This window comes from Coturnix japonica, chromosome Z, assembly GCF_054131305.1.
Source record: "Coturnix japonica strain WE chromosome Z, WE-NBRP24, whole genome shotgun sequence".
Taxonomy (NCBI): domain Eukaryota; kingdom Metazoa; phylum Chordata; class Aves; order Galliformes; family Phasianidae; genus Coturnix; species Coturnix japonica.
This window is the reverse complement of record NC_140702.1, coordinates 51,096,231-51,118,505: the sequence shown is the minus strand read 5'-3', so window position 1 is coordinate 51,118,505 and position 22,275 is coordinate 51,096,231. Positions and strand designations below refer to the sequence as shown.

At 36.7% G+C, this 22,275-nt stretch overlaps 1 protein-coding gene across 3 annotated transcripts in view; it reads left to right on the top strand.

Annotated features, from left to right (window-relative positions):
* CERT1 (ceramide transporter 1) overlaps positions 1-22,275 on the top strand; it is a 65,589-nt gene that overhangs the window by 15,619 nt on the left and 27,695 nt on the right. For all 3 annotated transcript variants that reach the window (XM_015848818.3, XM_015848817.3, XM_085528172.1), the window contains exon 3: positions 5,293-5,409. In XM_015848818.3, the coding sequence (XP_015704304.1) occupies positions 5,293-5,409 (117 nt within the window). The remainder of the gene's footprint in view (positions 1-5,292; positions 5,410-22,275) is intronic.

Here is a 22,275-nt window from a genome sequence, read left to right as displayed (position 1 = left end):
GTACAGAATCCTACTGAAACAGAGGCCCCAAATGTCCCAGGTCTTTCTGTATAAAGCCAACCTGTCCTAGCTCTTAAATTTTTGAACAAGGGCAGTTTACATGAAGAAACGTTTACTTGGCTGCAGTTACTGAGGAAGTCTGAAGCCAGCTCTGGTCTCATGAGTCATAGCTGACTGCACTGCCACAGAATTCTTCCTGTTACAGCAGCTCTCCAGTTTGAGGTCCTTAAAACAAACCACAAAGGGAGGTTTAAGTGTTTTTATAGATTTCATAACTTTCAAGAACACTTTTGGGCAGGGGGGATTATTTGATTGAAGAAAGTTAGGCTTCCTAAGCCACTTTTTTTTTCACTACTCTAAATGGTATTTTCTCTACAGAAGGAAGCTGGAACCGTTTATAATAAATCCAACTCAAGTCTGTACATCACAGCTATTAACTGTACTTGTGCTTTTTTCCTGATTGCAGAACTAAAAGCAAGTTGTTTTAGAATACTGAGCAGGGAAGTAGGGCGTTAGACAAAATACAAGCCTACGGTAAATGAGAATCACTGCTCTTTAGTTCTCTCAGACAGGGATGACACAAGTATAAGTGTGACTCAGGTGCTAGACAACTTTATATGTAGAGTGCAACTGCTTCAGAGTTGTTAACAAAGCAGCGCTGTGTACTGCTGTCAGGATAACTGCAGCTTACAATACACAGGTGTTATGTACTTTAATAGTATATACAAACCTGGTAAAGACAAATGCTGTGCTCATCTACTTCAGAGCTACAAAACTGTTTTATTGCTGAAGCTTAGGAACAGTTTTTGTTTTCTGTGATGCTAGTAATTTTTTTTTCCACACAAGAGTAAGAAACTAAAAACTGGCATAGCTCTGTGTTGATTTTGCCCTTAGCTAAATGTGCAGATTTGTTCTTGTGCTGCGTCTAATTCTTAATAGTTCACAATATTCTTGAATTTCTAAATTCTAGTCTAATTTAAAAGGCTATTTCAAGACAGATTCTGGACAAAATGTCAACAGTTTTCACATTCATCCTACTAGAACACGTTATGTTTCTGTGAATTGTCACTGCTCTTAAGATCTCACAAATGAATGAACAGTATCCATAGAAGAATAGTCTTATGGTGAAAGCAAATATTATGTAGTGCCTGTTTTAGTCTCTAATGTAACTGTTGCAAAGTTGTAAGTAAAGATTGCTTAAGACGAGGTGTTCTTGTGAAGAAATGCCTTTTGTGTTATGCAGGTTTTACGAAGTTGTCTTCAGGTAGAAAGCCTGAAAGGTGTGAGCGACTGATCTGTTAACTTTTAAACATTATCAGAGAACTTAGTGATTGATCTAAGCTAAAATATGAAACTTGATTTTTTTTTTTTTCCCCCTTTCTTTCAGAATAGCCTTGAGTAAGTGAGTAGAGCTTCTCATTCTTTTTCCATGTAGGAAGTTAGCAGTCAAAACATTTAATAGAAAACTGAAAAAAATGAACAATGTTTTCTCTGGTTCATATTGTTTTGTTTTTTGGTTTTTTTTAATGGCTCTACTTTGTGTATCTTAAGCCAGAATATCTAGAGCTATTAAAAACACTGATTCTCATCTTTTAAGAATGTAAGAACCTCACATAAGTAAAATTCACTCAAGCTTCTTTTTCCTATGTAAATGGAATTTGAAGTATTTTGAATACTGATTTGAATACTCTCAGCTGTGCTGAGCTGGAATCTGTGTAGGGATAATCCAGTGCAGGATCATTTCTCTTCCACTCAAGGTAAGAGTAGAATTGATGTATTTTGTTTTTCAATTTCTCTGATGAGAAAATATGAAAATACCACCCTGAAACTCTGAAGCTGTACCTGCAAGCCTGAAACAGCTTGGAAATGTAGTTGTCTTGGTCAGTAGTCACTTTTTTTACTTCTAACCATAGAATCATTTTGGAAGGGAAAGATCTCTGAGGTCATCAAGTCCAACTGTTAATAAAAGTGGACATGAACAGTTAAGCCCTGGAAAATGAGTTGCAAGCCAGGCTGTCATAAATAATGTTTGTTGGTTCAGTGGGACTGAATATATGCTCTTTTTCCAACAGTGAACAGTGTTACTTTCTTACAGTGCAAGGTACAATTCATCTGCCAGTTTTTCCATCATTCAGGTGGAATTCCTTCCTGCATCATTTTGTGGCTTCTTAAAATTCTCCAGTTCCACAATATCTGAACAAGCTCTCTCTTCATCCCCAGGAAAGAGATCAGAGCAGCTGCCACATAACAAAATCTGTGCATCTCCCCATTTGTTCTCATAGGGCATTCAGTGGTTTCCAGCCCTACATGTATTCACTCAAATGGCAGAACCCCCTCTATCCTCTAATTTCCAGCTTGGATCATACATCATTCCAGTATGTTATGTATTAGATACAGTAATATTGTAGAGGACAAGCAGTATCAGAATACACTCAGCTTTGTCTATAATCCTGGTTAGTTTTGAAGCAAAATTTAAAAAGGTGTCTGTGTAGATAAGCAAGGGAAACTCCTCACACCAGGAGGATACATAATGAACACACAACAGAGGTGTGTAATTGATAACTTAGGAAGTGGTGGACTGTTAAATTTAAGTTAAGCTCAGAGGATCTAGTATCTTATAAGCTATAGAAACATGTCACTGACAACCTCAGAAAGTTACTTACTTGATGCAGTAGAAGAAGAGAAAGTTAATTAGTTGGAGTCACCACTCACTTTTTAAAACATCCTGAGTGATGCTCTTCCTAATGGTCTCCTTGTTGTATCTGGTCATGACATTATTTTCTCTTAACAAGTGTCATTCCTGTATTTTTCTTTAGAAATACCTTCCTTGCTTGAAGTTTGACTATGTGCAGCAAAAATCCTGCTTCTAATTTGGAACAAGCCTTGTCCCTTTATGTTCTTTCTAAGATGTACATTACTCACAATCTATGCTTATAACGACTTTCTAGATTACTGCGGTGGGTTGACCTTGGCTGTCTTCCAGACCCCCCTGCCTGGCTGCTCTCACTCCCTCTGCTTAACAACTCTGGCAGAGAAAATAAGATAAAAAGCTTGTGTGTTGAGACAAAAACCAGGGGGACCACCTACCGGTTAATGTAATGGGGAAATGCTCAGGCAAAATAAATTTATAGGCAGTTAAAAACAGAGTTGGCTTACAAAACACAGGTAAAACTAAAATCCCCTTCCTCTGCACTTCTCCCTTCTTAGATTCAATTTTCCTCCTTCATGGCCAGCTTTTGCACTTCTTCTGAGCTCTTCTAGTGGTATGAATGGGAATGGGTGCTGCAGTCAGTTCATAACAGCATGTTTCTGCAATCTTTGCACTTCTTCCTTGCCTCACTGGGGGTCCATCTGACAGGCTACAGCTTCCTTTAAGGCACACTTCCCTACAGCAGCATGGAATCCTGCAAGGCCTGCTGTTCAGCTTTCTGCTTCACCATCATCCTCTTCATGGGCTGTAGGGAAACTTCTGTGTTGCTGTAGTCTCTTCCAGTGGTTGCAGGAAAATCTCTGACCCTGTGCATGAAGCATCTCCTCTTTCTCTGACCTGGATGTTCACAGGGTTATTCCTCTTAGTTCCCTCACTCCTCTTCCAGGTTCTGCTACACAGCTTATTTTTTTTATTTTTTTTTTCCAAATGTATTTTGAGTTGCTATGTAAAGAAAGGAAATACATAAACATGCCTTTGAAAAGGGCAAATAAGCAATGGTCTTAAATTACAGTAAAAGTTGTTTAGATGAGAGATAGAGGAAGAAACTTTCTGACAGGTTATACAGAGAAATAAGTTGTGCATCGGAATGCAGGCTTTTCAGTTCTAAAAGCTTTCTAACGGGATAAACCATGCTATTGCTTTTAACTCCTCCCAGACAGTCTTAAATAGAGGCAGGCAGATTACTCTCATGGCAGCAAAAACTTTGATAGCTAATTCCTGTACATTTGCTTTTGGGACAGTTTCTGGGAAAGTGTTCCATTTCTTTAAATGTGTAATACCTCAACACACAGCAAAAAGAGAGCCTGATAGAAGAGTGTTTGGGAACATGTTTATAAGCTTAAACTGTTGATATGGCAGATTTGCTAATCTAAGGCAGGTAAACATATTTCCCATATAGTGTAATAATCATGCACAAAATGCATTTTGAAAGACAAAAAGATGAGAAGATGTGAATTCCCTTGTGTGTCTGTATTCTTTAGTCCAGTAAAAGCAGCATACATAATTAGTTTTGAAAATTGCTAGAATTAAGCAATTAATAGAAGTTATTTAATGCATGTGATTGTCAGTTTTGTTAGTTGCCGTCCTTTCTGGAAGATAAAATTTCTGCTTTGAGCTTAGGTCCAGATTCCTGAACAAATGTATGAAGCTAAAAAAGAACCTTGAGATCAAATCATTTACCTTAAGCCAAGAGCCTTTTAGCTTCCTGCCGTATTTTTACATTTTGCAGAATTTTTCTTTCATGCAGCAGAAAACTTAAAGAAGGTATTCAGCTGTCACAATAAGACTTTATAAAGGGAATATCTGTACTGTCTTGTATGTTTGCTAGGGATTAATTTTGACAATGCCAGAGTGCAAGGCAGATGAGATTATTTTGTCCCCCTTTACATCTCATCTGCCTTCATTGTAAAGTTTAGGTGCATTCTAGTAGTGTTGTGAGAAAGGATTGAATGTTGCTTTCAGTTGTCTGATATTCTTGTATTAAATGGCAAAAATAGCTGAAGACTGAGGGTGCAACAGCTTCCTTTTTTTCTCTTCCATGTCGTTTTGTTGCAGTCATTTTTAGTCAGTTTTTTTATGGTTCTGTCTTAGTGTATTTTGCTATGTTGTACATTTGCCTTCCATCTAAAATCAGGTTTTAGATGGTTTAGGTTACTAACAGTAGTAACCTGAATTCATCTCTTGCTCTGAAACATAAAAAGAATAATAGTAGTGTACTTTGCTCTGTGTCCACTAGTTGCTAAAGAATTGGTTTGCAAGTATGAAGTGTTGGTCAGTATGTGTGTAGAACACTTGTTATGATCATTTTTCTTTAATAAGAACATATCGAGCAGTTTGGCTTTTCATTTCAACTTCTTTTTCAGAAAATAGGCACTTTTCATTGTGAAAGTGTACTATACAATCTACATCATACTACATTGTGAAAGAAAGCTACGTAAAATGGCATTCAGAATCTCAGACAAATTCAAGGCTATACAGATAAGCTTTGCTAATTACAGTGTTTGAATGTCAGAATATTCTTTCAGATATTCTTGGTCATGTTACTAATCCCAGTGTTTCTTGCACTCTTTTTTTATTCGTAGCCCCATGACTTTGATGAATGCAGATTTGATATTAGTGTAAATGATAGCGTTTGGTACCTTCGAGCTCAGGACCCAGACCACAGACAACAGTGGGTAGATGCAATAGAACAACACAAGGTAAGTCTAATTTTCTTTCTCAGGTGTTAGATCCAATGATCCTTGCGGAGAGTAGTAAGCTTTCATGAAAGCACTGAAGTGAAGCTGTATGTGACAGACGAAAGTTCCAAGCTTGAAGCAGTGAGTTAAGTACACTCCAAAGGAATTTACTTACCCTTCCTAGGTAGGAGCTAACAATTGAGAACCCTCTTCTAGCTTGAAAAAGGAAAAAAGTTGCATCATATTTAAGTTGCTTTTTATTGGTTTTGTGCATCCTCTCATTACCAAACTGTTTGTTATCTGTCCTAGATTTTAAACTTGTTTGTCCTGGAGTCCATTCTTTTAGATTATGATTCTGATTTTATATGGTTCATCTGTTGTTCTTTTGGCTGCTTTTTCTCAGTGATTGCTGTCTCTTGTGTCCTTGTCTTCTAACACCCTGCTCTTCATCAATCATTTTAGCTTTCTTGTTCTATGCTTTTGAATTCCATTCTTTTTATTATTTATTCAATTTTTTTTACTTAAAGGGCTTGAAGGTCAGATATTTTTACAGAACATAATGTACAAGACATCCACTCTGTTTCCAGGTACAAGATAGACACTGCCTCAGGTTGTTAAGTTTAACTACAATATCCAGTACAACATAACATTGGTATCTGGGTTGCACAATTGCTACAGGAATATACATTAAAATAGATACATAAGTAGGTACATAATTAATTTTACCTATATTTTATTTGTATCTTTACCTTGAGCTTCTCAAAGGACAGTATGTAATTGAGAAGTTTCAACTTTTCTTGGGGCAGCTTTAAAATAAGCAGTAAAAGCTCTTAAAATTTGTGTGCTGTCTTTCAGTAAGTTGTCCTTTTATAGCTTGACATCTTGCCTTCACTGTGATACAGACAACATGAAAACGTACAAAATTCAGTTGCAAAACTAGGATTGTTTCCCTTAATCTTGAGGGGGAAAAATACATATCTAATCTGTAGGTATTTCTGAGACAAAAATGCTGCAATGTGTTAATCTTGTAACATGTGAAAGAAATATCTCAAGAGGATGCATCAGACAAGCTGTTGAATTACACATCTATCAAGCTGGCAGTTCAGAAACTGCTTTTATAGGCATGGGATTTTTCATACATGTAGGTACACAGAAATTGTTCCCTAACTTTGAGCTGAAATTTAAACTAGGTTTGGTGAATGAGTTAGCACATTATTTAACTTGTGGGTTTCTTTCATTGAGGTGGTTGTTGTTTGTATTTTCAAGGTTCCTGCATGTTCTTTTTTTAGTCTAGACTGCCTGCTGTTCAAGGCAAATAGCGTTTCTTATCATTCTTATGTCAGGTGGGAAATATTATGATGGTGAACCTTTATGAGACAAAATATTTCACTGAAAAGTTAAGGTTTTTACCTACTTACTCCTAAATTTTCTGAAGCAGTTTTCCTGATCAGGTTAATAAAACTGAAGCAAAAGTCCTTTAAAAGTTATTGTGAGCAAATAAAATTTGCTTTTGTCTGACAGCTGTGTTCTAGAATTGATAACATAATAATTTGAACAAAAAAAGAGAGAAAATTATTTCCTGTACCAAGCAATCATTTTTATTAACTTGAGTATTGCTGCATAAAATACTGTGCTTTTTTGTTTTTGAAGCTCTTTGTTGTTTGCTGAGTGGGTAGGTAGTTCTGGTAGGCTGCTTAAGCTGTTTGCTAACAAAAGTACATTTGTGAGACTTACTGTAGCATTTCACAAGGTTGTTTATCTTTAGAGTATGAAAGAGACTGAAACTTGACTGTTTCATTGTGTTCTGAACAGAGAAAACACTGATTTACAATGAACTTTAAATTTGTGTATGAGTAGACTTAGGAAAAACTTACTGCTTCGCAACACCAATGAGTAGCTGGTAGCTGAGAAATGTAAAACATCTAATGCTCAAGCATAAAATTGTTAGAATTTGCTGCTGTTTGCTATTATCAGTGTATTAGCCTTTTCTTGTATTGAAGTTCTTGAATGCAGATGAAATGTTTTAATTATAGCTTCTAAAGTGCTTATTAATTTCCTGGAACAAGAGGAAGGGAAGTCTAAGAGAGCAGGCACCAAGGAACAGGTGTTTTTGAAAAGTTACCCTCTTCTTAAATAATATATTAAAGGACTAACTCCAAGTCTACGTGCTAGTTTTAAAATGGAGTATGGGATTTCTAACACTATTAGCTCTGTAATGTGAGAAAGTGAGAAAACATTTGGGTTTACACATAGAGGATGTGAACCTCAGCTGACTGCAACTTCAAGAAAGCAAAATGAAAGTATTCAATATAGTATGAATAAACAAGGAAGGTTTCCTTGTTCGTATAGTCTTTCATATACTAACCTAATGTTTTCATTTGTTACACTCTGTTTTGGTTGAATTAAAATTTATCCTTATTAATTTGCACTACTTTCCCAAGACATAAATAATGGCAGGATGAATGAGAATTACAGTTCACCCTGGGAATAATCTGGATAAATTAACTAGTTTTTAGCAAATGATCTGAATGTTGGTGACATTTTGTCACATTCATCTAACACCAGAGTTGAACAGTTGCTGAGGATTTGCTTAGAAATGGGGAAAAGAAGCCAGCAGGTAGATTTCTGAGAAGAATGCAAGGGTTAGAGTCCAGTTTTCAAAAGTTCAGTGTTACGACCTACACTGTACAAAGCAAAATTCCTAGCAGCTAAACCCTGAGTACCTCTGTAATATGCACTTGAAGCATCTTCAGTATAACCAAGTAACCCATTAAGTACTCTTAAAAAAGAGTCCTCAAGCCATTCAAATTGTTCCAAATCTAAAAGGTTACGCTGATGTCAGATTTCTTAAATCCATTCACAGTACAGAAAGGCTTCTGTGTGAAGGATGAAAATACTGAGGTATATTAAAGTATTTCTTTAAATTAATCTCAGCCTTTTGTCTAAGTAGGCTAGGTAGCCTTATATTTTGTCTGAATGTGAGGGTTTATACAAGAGTAACTAATTTGAAGCTCAGAGAAAGTATTAAGTTTCTCTTCTAACCTGATGAATAAGCACCTGGAATATCTCTTTTCTATTTTTTGTAATTGAAATGTTACAACTTGCAACTGAGGCCTAAGTGCATCTACCTATCCCTTCAACTAAATAACCATTCAAGTAATTTCACATTAGTAGTGCTTAATTGAGACTTTTGAATACGGTATAAATATTTATCACATTATTTGTTAGCCATGCTAAAAAGAGGTTTGAAAAGTGCTATTGAAGATAACTTTCTCATGCTATTTTGTTGTATTAGTTGATAGCACAGCAAGAACTCTCTGGCTAGCTAATCTAGTCAGAAACTGACATCATGGAGCTTTATTTTTTGGAAAGAGAGCTCAATGTATCAACAATAAATAAACTGTAGAAAGGATACTGTAACACATTGAGTTTGTTCACAGGCTTTCAACAGCTGAGAGCTATGAAATTCTAAGACAATCTTTCTTTCTAGTAACTCTGACAGGACAAGTCGTAATGGCCTTAAGTTGTATCAGGAGAGGTTCAGGAAGGATATCAGGAAAAGTTTCTACTCAGAAAGACTTGGTGAGGTATTGGGGCAAACTGCGCAAGAAGGTGTTAGAGTCTCTGTCCCTGGAGATGTTTAAGAAATGTGTAGATATAGCTGGCACTGAGGACACAGTTCAGTGGGTGACATGTGTCATGGTTTAATAGCAATCAGCTGAGGTTGGACTGGATGATCTTAGAGATCTTTTCCAACCTTTATGATTCAGTGATAATTCTTGTTGTCGTTTCTTGTAGTTTTCAGTTTGTGTAACAGATGTTTTCTGTTAGGGAATTTGTGATGATAAAAGGGAACACCTATGTTACAAGCAGTATAATAACAAGCTGGTGATGAGTGTATAATATTCCTCGAATACTTATTTACTAGTGATATTATTATATGTAGTATCCTACTGGTCACTTCAAGCATATATAGTTGGTTGAATCTAGCTAAGCTTGCTGGGAGTTTTCTGAAACAGTAGAAGTGCAAGGATTGTTATACTGTTCATCCAGGATGAAGTGCCTCACTCTTGCCTTGTCCTTTTGAGGCAGTGATTGGCAGAAGCAGTGGAACTTGCCTGAGAGGACACTGGAAAACATGATCCACTTGTGTTAAGCTGTAAAAGGTTTGGTTCTCTTTTTAACAGGCTTAAACTTTTAGGCAAGTTGCTGATGAGCTGTGTGCTGAAAGATGCGGCTAAAGCATTGTTAACTAATTTGAAACTAGAAAACTATGAATTGTTGCTCAGGCTTATACAGTAACTTCAATCTGGTCTTGCTGCAGTTCTGTCACAGTCATATGTTGACATAAACCATGTAACTTAGGTTCTTGTATATTCACATTTGACAACTCCCTTCAAAGTCAAATTTGCAAAAACACTCCCTAATAACTAAACAGAAAGTGAAGCCCAGTAATAATCTTCTGAACTCTGCAGTAATATGCTTATTTATTTTGGATTTTGGCCTGAGTCTCGGGCTGAAGTGGGAAATGCTCAGCTGAAAGATGAAGTTATTTCAACTGTAAGTAACTTTTTTAGCTTCTGAAGTTCATCAGCCCCTTAGCAGTAAATGCTGGCTTTTCTTTTTTGTTCTTCAGTGATCCCTGACCAGTATAGCACCAGAAAAGAAAGAAACTAAAGGGAACTCCTCAAGGGTCTTAACATTTAATTAGTTAATTCCTCCCTTAAGGATGTGTTTGTCTCAATATTATTCAAAAATGTGTGTGATGGTAAGTTAGACTATTGAGTACTGTAACTCTGTGTGGTCATGGGATCACTACATTATTTCCACTGCTGGGAGATTTCTTTCATGCCATTTGCATCTGCTCTGAGTTTTTCTTTAAAAGTGGTCTTAGAGTCATTATGGAGAAGAGATTATTTCCATCATTTCTGCTGCACTTCTTGTCTGTTCTTCTAGACTGAATAGTTCTCCTTTCCTCAATCATTCCTAATATGAGCATATTTTACTACTCTCTTCCTTGTATCAGTCTTCCAAACTCAGTTCTCAGCTTTCTCTGAGGTACAGCACCACAACTGGATTCATTGTTCTTACTGATGGTCTCACAGATGTTGAACAGAATGTAGTATTATTTTGTGTCTCTTGTAAACTATACTGTTCCACAACACCATGTGTTGGGGTTTTTTTTGGGTTTTTTTTTTTTTTTTTTTACTTTCTGAGACTGTGAGCCACTAACTACTTTTCATCTCTAAAAGTAGGTAGTTAGTTTTGCTCTATTTGTGCAAGTGTCATGCGGAGTTCGCATGCTGTTCTTATGGGAGCAAGCTATCAGAAGCTGTGTACATGGATGAACTTAAGGTTATCTTAAGTCTTTGTTTCAATTAAAGCTATGATCACTGTTGGCCATATCTTCCTAACTAAAGTTTTCTCTTCCATCTTGACTGAGTGTTAATAGTTCTCATAATCTTAGTAAGGTCCTGAACTCTCTTTTGAAACTCCTGCTGTCAAACAACATTGAACTTAATTGAGAATTTACTCCTCTTATTCCCTTGAATTAGCTAAATACATGAATTGGCTGAAGATTCGTGTATAATAAAAGTTAGACTACAGCCAGGTAACTTTGAACCAGAGTGCTCTGAAATGCCTGAAAGAGTATCTGAAGGGTCCTTGAAAATTACAGGGCAGAATGCATGTTGGCAAAGCATTGACGAGTGCAATGCCAAGTGAAAGAAAACATTTCAGAAGTACTAACATGATATCGAAAAACACTAAAAGCTGTAATGCTACTGCTAAGCTGTTAAAATTGTCAGTTTTTTTGTGGTGTTATTTAATGTGAGGTGATGTACATGATTAAAATAAGCATGGTGCTTAGTCTAATCCCTAAAGAAAACCTACTGCACCAACCATGCAGTTGGTCATGCAGTAAATAATAACCTTCATTCCTGTAAACAAGAATTCTTCTGATAACAGGTGCTACTTGTTCATTTTGTAAAAACAGCTGTAGTAGATAATACTGACTGTGTATACTTCTATTTCTTAGAAATCAGGGCAATGCGAGTGCCTGTAACTAGCAGTAAAGCACTTAAGTGCTTCTCTATGATTAGAGCTCTCTGTGGCAGCAGCTGAACCATTATGTATAGTCTCCCTGAAAACACTGTTCATTGAGAGACCTGTGTCCAACTTGACTTTGGTAAATACCCCTTCAAATCAGGGCAGGTGCTTGTCTTTGTACTAGAATAGGAAGTGGAGACTGAAATGTGGAAGTAGTAAGAAACAGTTAAAGCTGACACTTGCCAAATGCGTCTGCTTACCATTTACTCAGAATCATTACTCATCAGCTCAAACAACACCATGTGTTAACAGCTTAATAGAATAGTCTTAAATGCTCTATACGCTCCCATCTATCAAAATTGGTTATTTTTGTTTCTAAAAAGACATTGTAAAGGATGTTTTCAGTGAGCAGGGAACTTTTCATTATGCAAAGCTCATTAAGTTGATATTGTTAGAGCATAATCGCACCCTAGCCTAGGGTATAGGTGCTGCTCACCCACACAGGTGGGATGCTCAAGTAGCAATGGGTATATATTTATGAATTTTCATCAGAGGGAACTTCAAATCTGTTTATCTCTGACTTTTTTTGTTATTTTGTCTCCCTTTCTCTTCTGGCCCTTAAATAACAAAACAAAAACAAAACAAACAAAAACAGGGAATAGAAAGTTGACAGAGCTTTTTTTAAAAAACCTAGAGGAGACTTTCAGTATTCTTTCAGAAATAATGACAAGACTTGGCATCTTCTGCTTGTATAAATTCATTGTCTGCTTAGCCCTAATTCGAAGCTTTTAAGGTAATTCTTCTGGTATGTTTGACATTGTAGAAGAATTTTAAAAGATCTGTCTCAATGAGAACAGATAATGCTTGAGTATATATGCATTTGCTCCCCATAGTGTCATTTAGGTGAATGGACTTTCTGCAGAGAAATCAGAATTCTGCTATCTTGAACATAGCTATTCAAAGTGGGGGAAGAAGAGATGCTTCAAATACTAAGAGCTAAATATTAATCACAGAATCATAGAATCACCAAGGTTGGAAAAGACCTAAAAGATCATTCAGTCCAGCTGTTCACCTATTACCAATAGCTCCCACTAAACCTTGTCCCTCAACACAATGTCCAAACATAGATATTAATATAGGCTTAACAGTATGTTGAGGCCTGGGCAGGAAGGAGAATACAGGTGTCCACCCCTCTTTCTTGTGCCCCCATGGTCTAAAGTAACTAAGGAAGATAGGATATTACCTCAAGTTGCTGGTTTAAGTAAGAGAGTGTAGCCAGCGCTAATGAAGCTGATAGACACTTGTTGTCCTGATATACGCTGTGACACTGAAAGTGAAACTTGTTACAGAGAAATGATGCTGTTAGGAAATGATGTGTTGTTAAAACTTAGTAGAAATTACAAAAGTTTTTTCTCAAAAATTGAATCAAACATACTCTTTCAAGGAGGAAAATCAATATTGCATATTTCTTACAGATTCCATTACTTTAGCATTGGTATCAGCAGGAGCTCTTAATTGACAAGCAATGTTATTTGTATTCATGTTTCAAAATTTGCAAAGTGCACTTACTGCTGGTCATTGTGTATTTCCTGAAAGAAGACTTTAGTGGAAAGTGAATCAGCAGTTTCAGTTGACTACATAAGTGTATGCTGCAGTAAGCTTAAATGTTGTCAGTTACAGACTGTTGAGACTTCCCTTTCAGAGATGGGAAAAAAAAATAGTTCTTTGCCTTACTTGCCACCCTTGGGTCTATATTCCAACAGTAGCTGTACATTGCAGCTTTATCAATAATAGCTTGTGGTTGAAACTCCTTAAAGCTTGACTAAAGTTTTCAGTTAATTCCAGACTCGCACACTTGATTAATTATAAACAAAACAGATTGTTTCACTTCAACCAACCCAGCCGTTGCTTGTGTGTTCCAGTTATGTTTCATAACAGCCACTTTGGCTTTAAGAGTAGATACTGTAGTTCTCAGAAGAATACTTCCTTGTAGGGTGGAGGCTTGGATGTGTAACGGAGCTTGCTCTGAACAGAAGGTGGGACTAGACAACCCCTGTGACCTCCATTGCTCTGCTTCTGTGATAAATCCACATTTCTTACATAGCAGTTGAATCAGTCCTGTTCATGCTGTGTTTTCTGCTTCATACTGAAAGGAATTGCCATTCCTGTTTCAAACTGTTTTGTGGTGGTTTGTTTTTTTTTAATGAACAACAAAATGTTACTGCCTCAAATCTGCGGATTTTCAGGTTTCTTAAATGAAGGATCTGGTTTATCTCTGTCTCCTTTAAGTTTTTCTTATTCATACCTACCTCCAAATACACTGAACTGAGGTCAGGATGGAAACAAAATGTGCATCATACAGTGTGTGGTGTTTGGTAGGTTTAAGGGAAGCAGTAGGTAAACCTACCAGTTCAAAATACAAAAAGAAAGTACAAAGATAAGCAGCAAATTAGATTACATTTACTGTAATCTAATCAAGCTACGCATAGGACTTAATACAGTTGTATCTAACCAATCTTTACTGACTTAGTTGAGTAGCTGTTGCTCTAGTTCTTGAGGAGCAACCACCATGGCTCCTTCTCAGCTAATTCCCATAACTTGCGTCAGTAGCTGGCAATACCAGTCATACATTGCTTCTGGAGTATCCACGTGAGTAGGCAGGTGTTTCTCTGTGTACCTGGAGAAATCCTTGTTCCCTTATGTGTTTGGGTTTGGTCACATAAGAAGGAAGTGGAGTGTGTGACCTGAGGCTGCAATTAGAAATAAACCTATGTGGCAGCAAGCCCTTTCAGTCAGCTGACAGGCACACTGATCTGTAGTTTTGTTCTGCTGTCTTAAACTGGAGCCTGTTTGAGTTGAGCACTTTTGGATGAGAGAACCATAGCTCCACTTTTCTGCCTCTTCTCTCTAGTGCTTTTTTGTGCCTGAAGATTTGAATATATATGCAGATCCGTGTGCAGATCCTGTGGCAGCATGCATTCTGTCACTGCTATGCAGAATGGGCAAGGGATGGTAGTGCAGTTAAGGCAGAAGTTCTTGCACAAAGTGCTCCAGTGGCTTAAACAGAGCACAATAGTGCTGTAATGAAATGAGACAGTTAATCACTACAAGGAGGCTGAGTCATGACAAGCTACTAACTGCTCGTTTTTATCAGCAGTGTGCTGTTCTCTAGCTGATGTTTTCTGTGGGCAGAAAACATTATTTTGGTATTCAGCACTGTACTGGCATCTGTCCTTGTCTTGTTCAAACTTTTTACCCCACTGGAAGACAAGTAAAAAAAACAAACATGCACACAACTTAATGCACAACCTAACAGCAGCCAATGGTATCGTACCCCTGAATTAAATGAGTCATGAGTCCTGAGCATCTTTGTAAATAAATCTTTTGGTTTTCTTTCTTCCTCATGCATTAGGAGTAGCCTCTTGTAAGCTGTTTCTCCACCAGGTTCCTCAGTTTTTCTGCAGTGGCAGGGTAGGTCTGCTTATTGTGGAGACCTGTGCTGTACTTGGAAGTTGTGCTTCTCGTCTGCCCAGAGGGTGTTGGCTTGCAGCAGGGAAAAACACTCTCTTTTCATACAAATAGGTAACTGTAGTGCGTGGGGTGTTTTTGTATTGATGGATTAAGTTGCATTTAGTTTTGTGGGTTTTTTTTTCTGACTGATACAAGTACTGACGTTGTGTGTAAAGCCTGATGACACTTTAAACTAGTACTAGAGTTCTGAAACTTTCATTGCATAAAACAGGTCTACAAAACATCCCTAAGCCTGCTGAAGTTTGTGTTGTGATAGAGTAAATGGGTTATTACAAATGAAGTATCCCTGTATCACTACTGCATGACTTACTGTGGGTTTGGAAGGGTTTAACCAGGACTGTTTCCTTTGTTACCTTTTAGAGTTCATATACATACAGGGAAAACTAGTTTGGTGAGAGCCTACTTACTGCATACACTGTACATGAACGCAGCCTGTGCATGTTCTTACACAGCGTATGAAGCTCATTCTCACAGTGAGCTCTGTTTGACAACTGCAGACTAATGGTAGAGCAGCTGAGTGTGTCTCTTCTACTTGGCCATGGGTCCTTGAGGCAGAGCCGTACCATTTTTCTGTGCGCCACATATTAAGTGACATACTAACTGTAAAGTTATTCTGAACCTCTCTGCTTATATAGTTAGATGAAGTTATAAGGACTTTGTGTTTAAATGTAATGTGAAAGAGCTTAATTCGGTGCTAATTACTTTGGGCAGTCTTAACTGGAAATAGTCATGTTGTTTCACTGTTTCAAAGTAAATAATTGAGGGACCTCTTCAAGGTAATTTCATTAATCTCCTCCAAAATGTTTTGCGCAGCTTCTCTTGTATAGTCACTCTTCTAGCAATAGACGTCATTGTTACTTCTTTTGTACAGAGAACTTTATGTAGCAGCGCGTTTCAAGTGTAATTATAAAGGCTAAAGGTAAAAGTGCTCTGTTTTTAATTGTCTGCCAAGAAAAGGAGGTTTGTATGCACAGGGACTGAAGCAGAAACAGGATAAGGGTTACTGTTGGACTTTGACCAATAGTAACCTTTAGACGTATCTGTTTTCTTTTCTCTAGTTCCCTCTAGTGGTGACAAAGGATATCGACTTGAGGAGATTTACTGGTCTGTTTTTCAAACACGTGCGCCTTAAACAAGCTGTCAGGTATTATGAGGTGTATCGGAACATTTCATCCGATCTGCCTTGTTAAATGCAGAGTGTTGTGCTATTTTGCAGTGGGAATACATACTCTCATGCTTCAGGCTGGTGATTCAGTAGCTTTTGGAGATGAGTTTTTATCCTTGTAGATATTCAGACGTGTCCCTTATCTGAAAGTTAATCATACACAGACTTTAGCATAATCTATTTTTTTTTTTTCTAAAGTATTTTGAGCCCTCAAAAACAGTGTGTTGAGAGCTGCAGTATGTGAACGTTCTGCATTTCTGTATCTGAGGTTAGGTTAGGTGTTATGTCTAAATATTTGAAGTGCTGACATGAATTATCACTTTAGCATTGTTTTTATGTCAGACCTGTCACTAGCCCACAGGCTAATATCAGAATGACAGAATGAAGAAATGCTAGTCCCTGTAAACCAATTCATCTTTTCTTTTAACTTCTTAAAATGTCAGTACATCTATTGTGTACTGATAAAATCAATCAGTAAATAAATCCTTTGATTTACTTTCTTCTTGGAGCACTGGAAACAGCCTTTTGTAAGCTTAGGATCTTAAGATGCTAAAAATGTTTCTTACAAACTGTTTTCTTCATGTTATGTAGAACTGTTATTTTATTATTATTATTACAGTTAAGCTTTCAGAACTTTATCATTGCTACTTTCCAGCTGGTATGTCAATATTCTGGGGAAATATATATATATTCTGACAGTTGTTGCCTAGTTAGTTTACACTTAAGAATTCTTATTCTGGTGAATTGATTCTGTGTGAAATGGTAGGATTCTGTATGAATAAATGAATTTTAGTGCAGGCTTTTTTAGTGGGCTTTTTTTCTAAAGAAACAGCATATTGATACAAATAGATTGCTTTTATACAGCTTCAGCCCTGGCCAGTTTCAGGAATCCAAAGTTATGTCAGGAACATAAGGAAAAAATGTGTGTCCCAAGAAGTCCTTCAGTCTGTATAAACTTTCTTTATGCAAGTCTGTAATTAGTGCAGTAAACCTTATTTTGTATTTGGAGAGCAGTGAGGGAATTGAATATTGAGAATATTAAAAAGGAAATGGGAAGGGTAAGGAACAGGTTTTGATAACCAAAGAAGAAGTGGCTAGGTATGTTGGTATAAGGATACAAAACTAGCTCTTTTTAAAAAAAAAAAAAAAAAAAAAAAAAATCTTTCCTACCTTTTTCCGAATTACTGCTAAAATTATTATTATTGTTATTATAGCTATGTTGTTATAGTTTCTCTTTGGTTGTAGAACTGATTCTTCTTGAATCCTCTTTTAGGCTTAATATGGACTTTGCAGTCTCTGCCAGTCCTTCTTCCAGTGCTTGCCTGCTACTTTTTACATGCTCTAGAGTATGCCAGACATTTAAAAGAGATTTCTGTTCTGATGTCTAGGTGAATGAAAAGTAGTGAGTAGAAAGAAAATGAATCTGTTCCTGTGTGTGGCAGTGACAAGGTAACAGATGAAGTAGATGAAGAACAGAATAAATGATATTCGTGTTTTTCTAGAAGTGTTTTATAGCACATAAGCTTATTGACTACCACTATGAGCTTTATGCATATCTATGGGTTTTTTCAGTATTTCTGTAAAGCTTTTTGAGATGTAGATTCTGTCAAGGCAATGTGTGGGTGGGTTCTCACCTACCAGTACTGGCCAGGTTACTCCAGGCTATGTCTCAGCATAGTACAGAGCACTGTTCCCCACTTGGCAAAGAGAGCTGCCTTTTGAAATCCTAAAGCAAGTCCGTAAAAGTTCTCTTGCATACTGGGAACCTAAACCAGAGCATCAGTGCTTTTTGTGGCAATGTTTAATAGCAGAACTAATGGCTGGTTCTTGTTTAGCTCTACAAATCTTGTCTATTTCCTGACAGCCCAAATTCACAAGAGTGGCAAATGTCATCCTTGCCCTTTCTTCATATAACCTGGTCACCCAGCAGTACAAGATGCATTAGTTTTACTTCTAAGTCAGCAAACAAGGGGAAGCAGTTATTGTCAGTTTGGTCTTTGACTCTTATGCTCAGGAAGGTCATGCTCTTCCTCAGTAGTTTCTGGGTCTGAGAAGCAAAATCTTGACAGCTTTCTGTTGCTCACACTCTGTAGACACCATGATGTACTCTCCTCTGCATCCTGTCTGTTCTTATCTGTTTGGATCACCTGCTTCTCCCAGTTAATCTGGTCTGCAATCTCAGCCTTTAAAGCTGCTGAATAATATTTAGTGAATTGTGTTCACATGCAAAATAACATTTAAGAAATCTCATGAAAAAACGGTGCACATCCATGTAATTAAACAGGGATGTGAACTACATGGATAAAGACTTGTCAAAGTCAAGTTATTTGCCTTTGATTGCCTCTTTGTCAGCCTTATTTTCAAATCTGCAATGGTTTTTGGTTCCAGTCTAACTTTTGCTGCTACTAAAGATGCCTATTGTTCACTAGCAGTGTACAGTGACTTACCAAAACTATGCAGAGTTAGAGTAGTAGTGACCCAAAAGATGTTAGTTTAGACTAAGCAAGTGGGTATAGCAGTTAGCATAATCTCAGTGCTGTAGTATAGCTGTTGTGTCTATTTTTATCAGATCCCTTGTTATACTTATTCTCCAACTCAGATTTTCTGTTGGTCTTAAGCATTTAATATGCTTATGTATTGTAGAATTGCAGTGTTTATCACTGTTAGGATAAAAAATGTCTTGGTTTTTTTTCCTGTTTTTTGCAGTTATAAAGAAAGTTTGAAGCATTTTTTGTATTTTACCTTTCTTAATAGACTACTGCACTGTGCTCAGGAGGTCAGTAAGCTGCTGTGACCAGGACTGTGGCATTCCTGTCTTTGCCTTCCTGCTGACTAATAGCCAACTGGCTTTCAAAACCTTGAATTTCCATTGCCAGAGCCTGTAGAACAACTGATAAAGTGGATGTGTGTTAATTGCTGTTTTAACTTCAGTATATGGAAATGCATACCCAAGTGCCTTCAGTTCCTGTGCACTCTTTCCTTGGGTCATGTTAGCAGTACCATTTCTTTCAAGTACCTACTGAAATACTCAGTGTGAAAATCACCCTTGGGTCATGCATGTTTGACAGAAGACCTGTTCTGTTTAGTCCATGCCAAATACTTCATAGTATCTTCCAGTCTTCCAGCTCTTTCTCATTTTTCTTGTTTTCTTGTAGCTTTTATTTTTTATTTTTATTTTTTTTAGTTACTCTGGCTTTATCTTTTTAATGTTTGAGTGGTATTTTTTCTGAAAACATTGCAGAAAACATGATTACAATTGCTATATCGCAGTGTCTGTTTCATCACCTCCTAGGCTGAGTCTTATGTCGTAGAGGGAGGAGCTGCTTGTGTTATGTAAAATATTAAATAATTTATGATGGTTGCTGAAAATAACTGCCTTTGTGGGCAAACATACATTGAAGCACTTCACATGCACTAAAAAAGGCGTGATCAAAATAATTCTCGAAGACGTGGGACAATAATTTGCTTTATTTGATCTTTGAGCTTTTCTCTGAGTCCGTGCTTTATTCCAGAGGATTCCTGACCCACTTTAGGAAACCCTTAACTTGAGGATCAGTGTGAGCTAGAATGGAAATCTGCAATATGATTCTGTGAATACTTAACAATTTTACTGAAAGCAGCTTTTCTGATGCACTGCCTTATTGCTGATAGCAGCTCCTGCTCCGGTAAAGAATCACGTGAAGCTCCGGTTAATGTGACTCTTTCCTCTCGCCTGTCATAATGAAAAAACATTTTGAAAGGATTACTGGATTTCATGCAGCATCTCAAAAGCTGAAGCTGTTGCAGCATACTAACAAATGCCAGTTTTAGTGCATCTAAATCTATGATGCATGCATGGAATTTCAAAGAACTGCATCTGTAAATGTGCATGGTAATTTAGCCTTAGTGCTTGATGTTATGAACCAGTGCTATTTTTCTGAGTTATTTTTGCTTTCAAGCAGAGACTGTTAGTACTATCATATGGACTCTACTCACTTTTCCTATTTTTTACTCTGGGAAATTAAAAATTGTGTCAACACAAGAAGCTTGTGTCAAGATTCCTCTTCTCAATGTAATTGAGTATTTCTGCAGTGAATAGTTAATGATGTTCTGCTTTGCAAGACATAAATGCGGCAGTGACCTGCTCTCGTTTAGATGTTGCGGTAGTAGAATGGTGGGGCTTTGCATGGTGCATGCTTTCATTGTTTGTGTTAATCTGCTTGCATGTGCCTGCTGTGAGCTGGATGACTTGTTTCTGCATCAGTGATAAAGCAATACTTATTTTCTTTCTTCTTTTTCATAAGTATTCTTAGCCTTAATTTTTTTTTTCTTTCAGTTATTTAAACACAGTAAAACATTTGAGTTTTGTGAATGTTATCTGTAAATGCAGACACTTCAGATTCATGTTGTGCTGTTCAGTGTGCTTGCTTCTTGATTGCAAAGAGTTAAAACCATCTAAATGCTTTTTTTGTGTGGCAGCTTTGAGCTGGCATGGTTTGCAAGCTTATAGGTTATTTATACTGAAACGTGAATAAATAAACTGCTTAATTATAAGCACAAGTGATTGTCATATGTACTGCTGAGAAGACACCTTTTTAAAAAAAAAATCAAGCTTAAATAATTTTATGGATTGGAGTTTGCTTTTTCCACTGAGATTTTTGTGAACTAATTCAAATGGGCATTGACTATAAGGGTAATGTTAGAAGAAAAGGATTCAATTCAGTGTAAGTCACAAGGTTTTCTACTTCTGAGATTTACCTTTTCTTCTAAACTCTATAGAAGTACAATTGAAATGGACCTTGATTAATTCTTCAGGTATGGATGTTCCAAAATTTCACTTACTAAGCTTAAATCTCTCATTTTTGCATACATGTGTCACTTGGAGGGGAAAACATTCAGAATACATCTGCTCTTCATCATCAAAATAGTGACTTGAATACATTGGAAACTTTTACTATATTTTAAAATTAATCTGTTCATGAAGTCAAATCCTATTGAAACATTTTCCCTTCTTTCTAACTTGTACAACTTCTATTGTAGTTAAGACCCTAGTGTCAAATCTGGCAACAGTAAGAACACAATGAGAATCATCTTAATATTTGTACTGTATGATTAAGTAAACAATGAAGTTGGCACTGGGATATTTAATTTTGTTTAGATTTGCATTTAAAGGAAATGTTAGCAGAAATATCTTATGACGAACCAAGGCGTTTTATAACTACAAAGTACTGTCTTGAGGTTTATGCTTGCTAAATACTTCTGAGGTGAAATAGTAGTGTTGTATGACTAAAACTCCTAACTGTACTTTTAAATTATTTTTATATCCAATATGAATGTTCTTAGTGAAGATACTCTTTACACTGAAACAAGTGGTCCATTCTAAAACGTGGAACTTTTAGCTCATTATAGCTTTTTTTCTAGGACTTTTACTTTCAGTAAAATAGCTTTAAATTTGTGGTTCATAACAAATGACTGAATGATGTATAAGTCCTTAAAGTTTGACTTAAGGAAGCTGCTTCTTGCATTTTGTCATTTCACAAGATGTCATTAAACATAAACTTCTATGTCAAATAGATCATATTTCTCTACCTTTTGTGAATTTAAGCTGCAAACTTTAAAGGTACGCCATTTAAAATCTTTATATTCCAAAAAACTTCCAAAAAATGGAGTTTCTCTGCCACTATTGCTCTGTAACTCAAACATAGAATCATAGAATTAGTCAGGTTGAAAAAGACCTCAAAGATCAAGTCCAACCGCAGCCCAACCATAGTACCCTAATTCTAACAACCCTCTGCTAAATCATATCTCTGAGCACCACATCCAAACATTGTCCAAGTTCTCCTGTTTCAAGCAACACTTCAAACATTTTTTTCATTACTCCCTGTTTTTAAAACTCTGTAAATGCATTTGCTTTAGAAATCAAGACTTTCCTCACTTTCCAAAGGGGCTTCTGATTTTTTTCATTAACAGCTGAAGCTTTATTGCTGCCTGTGATTCTTTATTACTCATTCTCTGTTGCAGTCTCCCTGCCCCTTCTTCCTGTCAGAGATCCTTTACAATGTGGTCACTGTGTACTCAATCATATTCATCTATTAACAGCATTTCAGATGTTACTCTGAGCACTTTGTTCCTTTCATGCATTCTCTCTGCGTGTTTTTCTGACT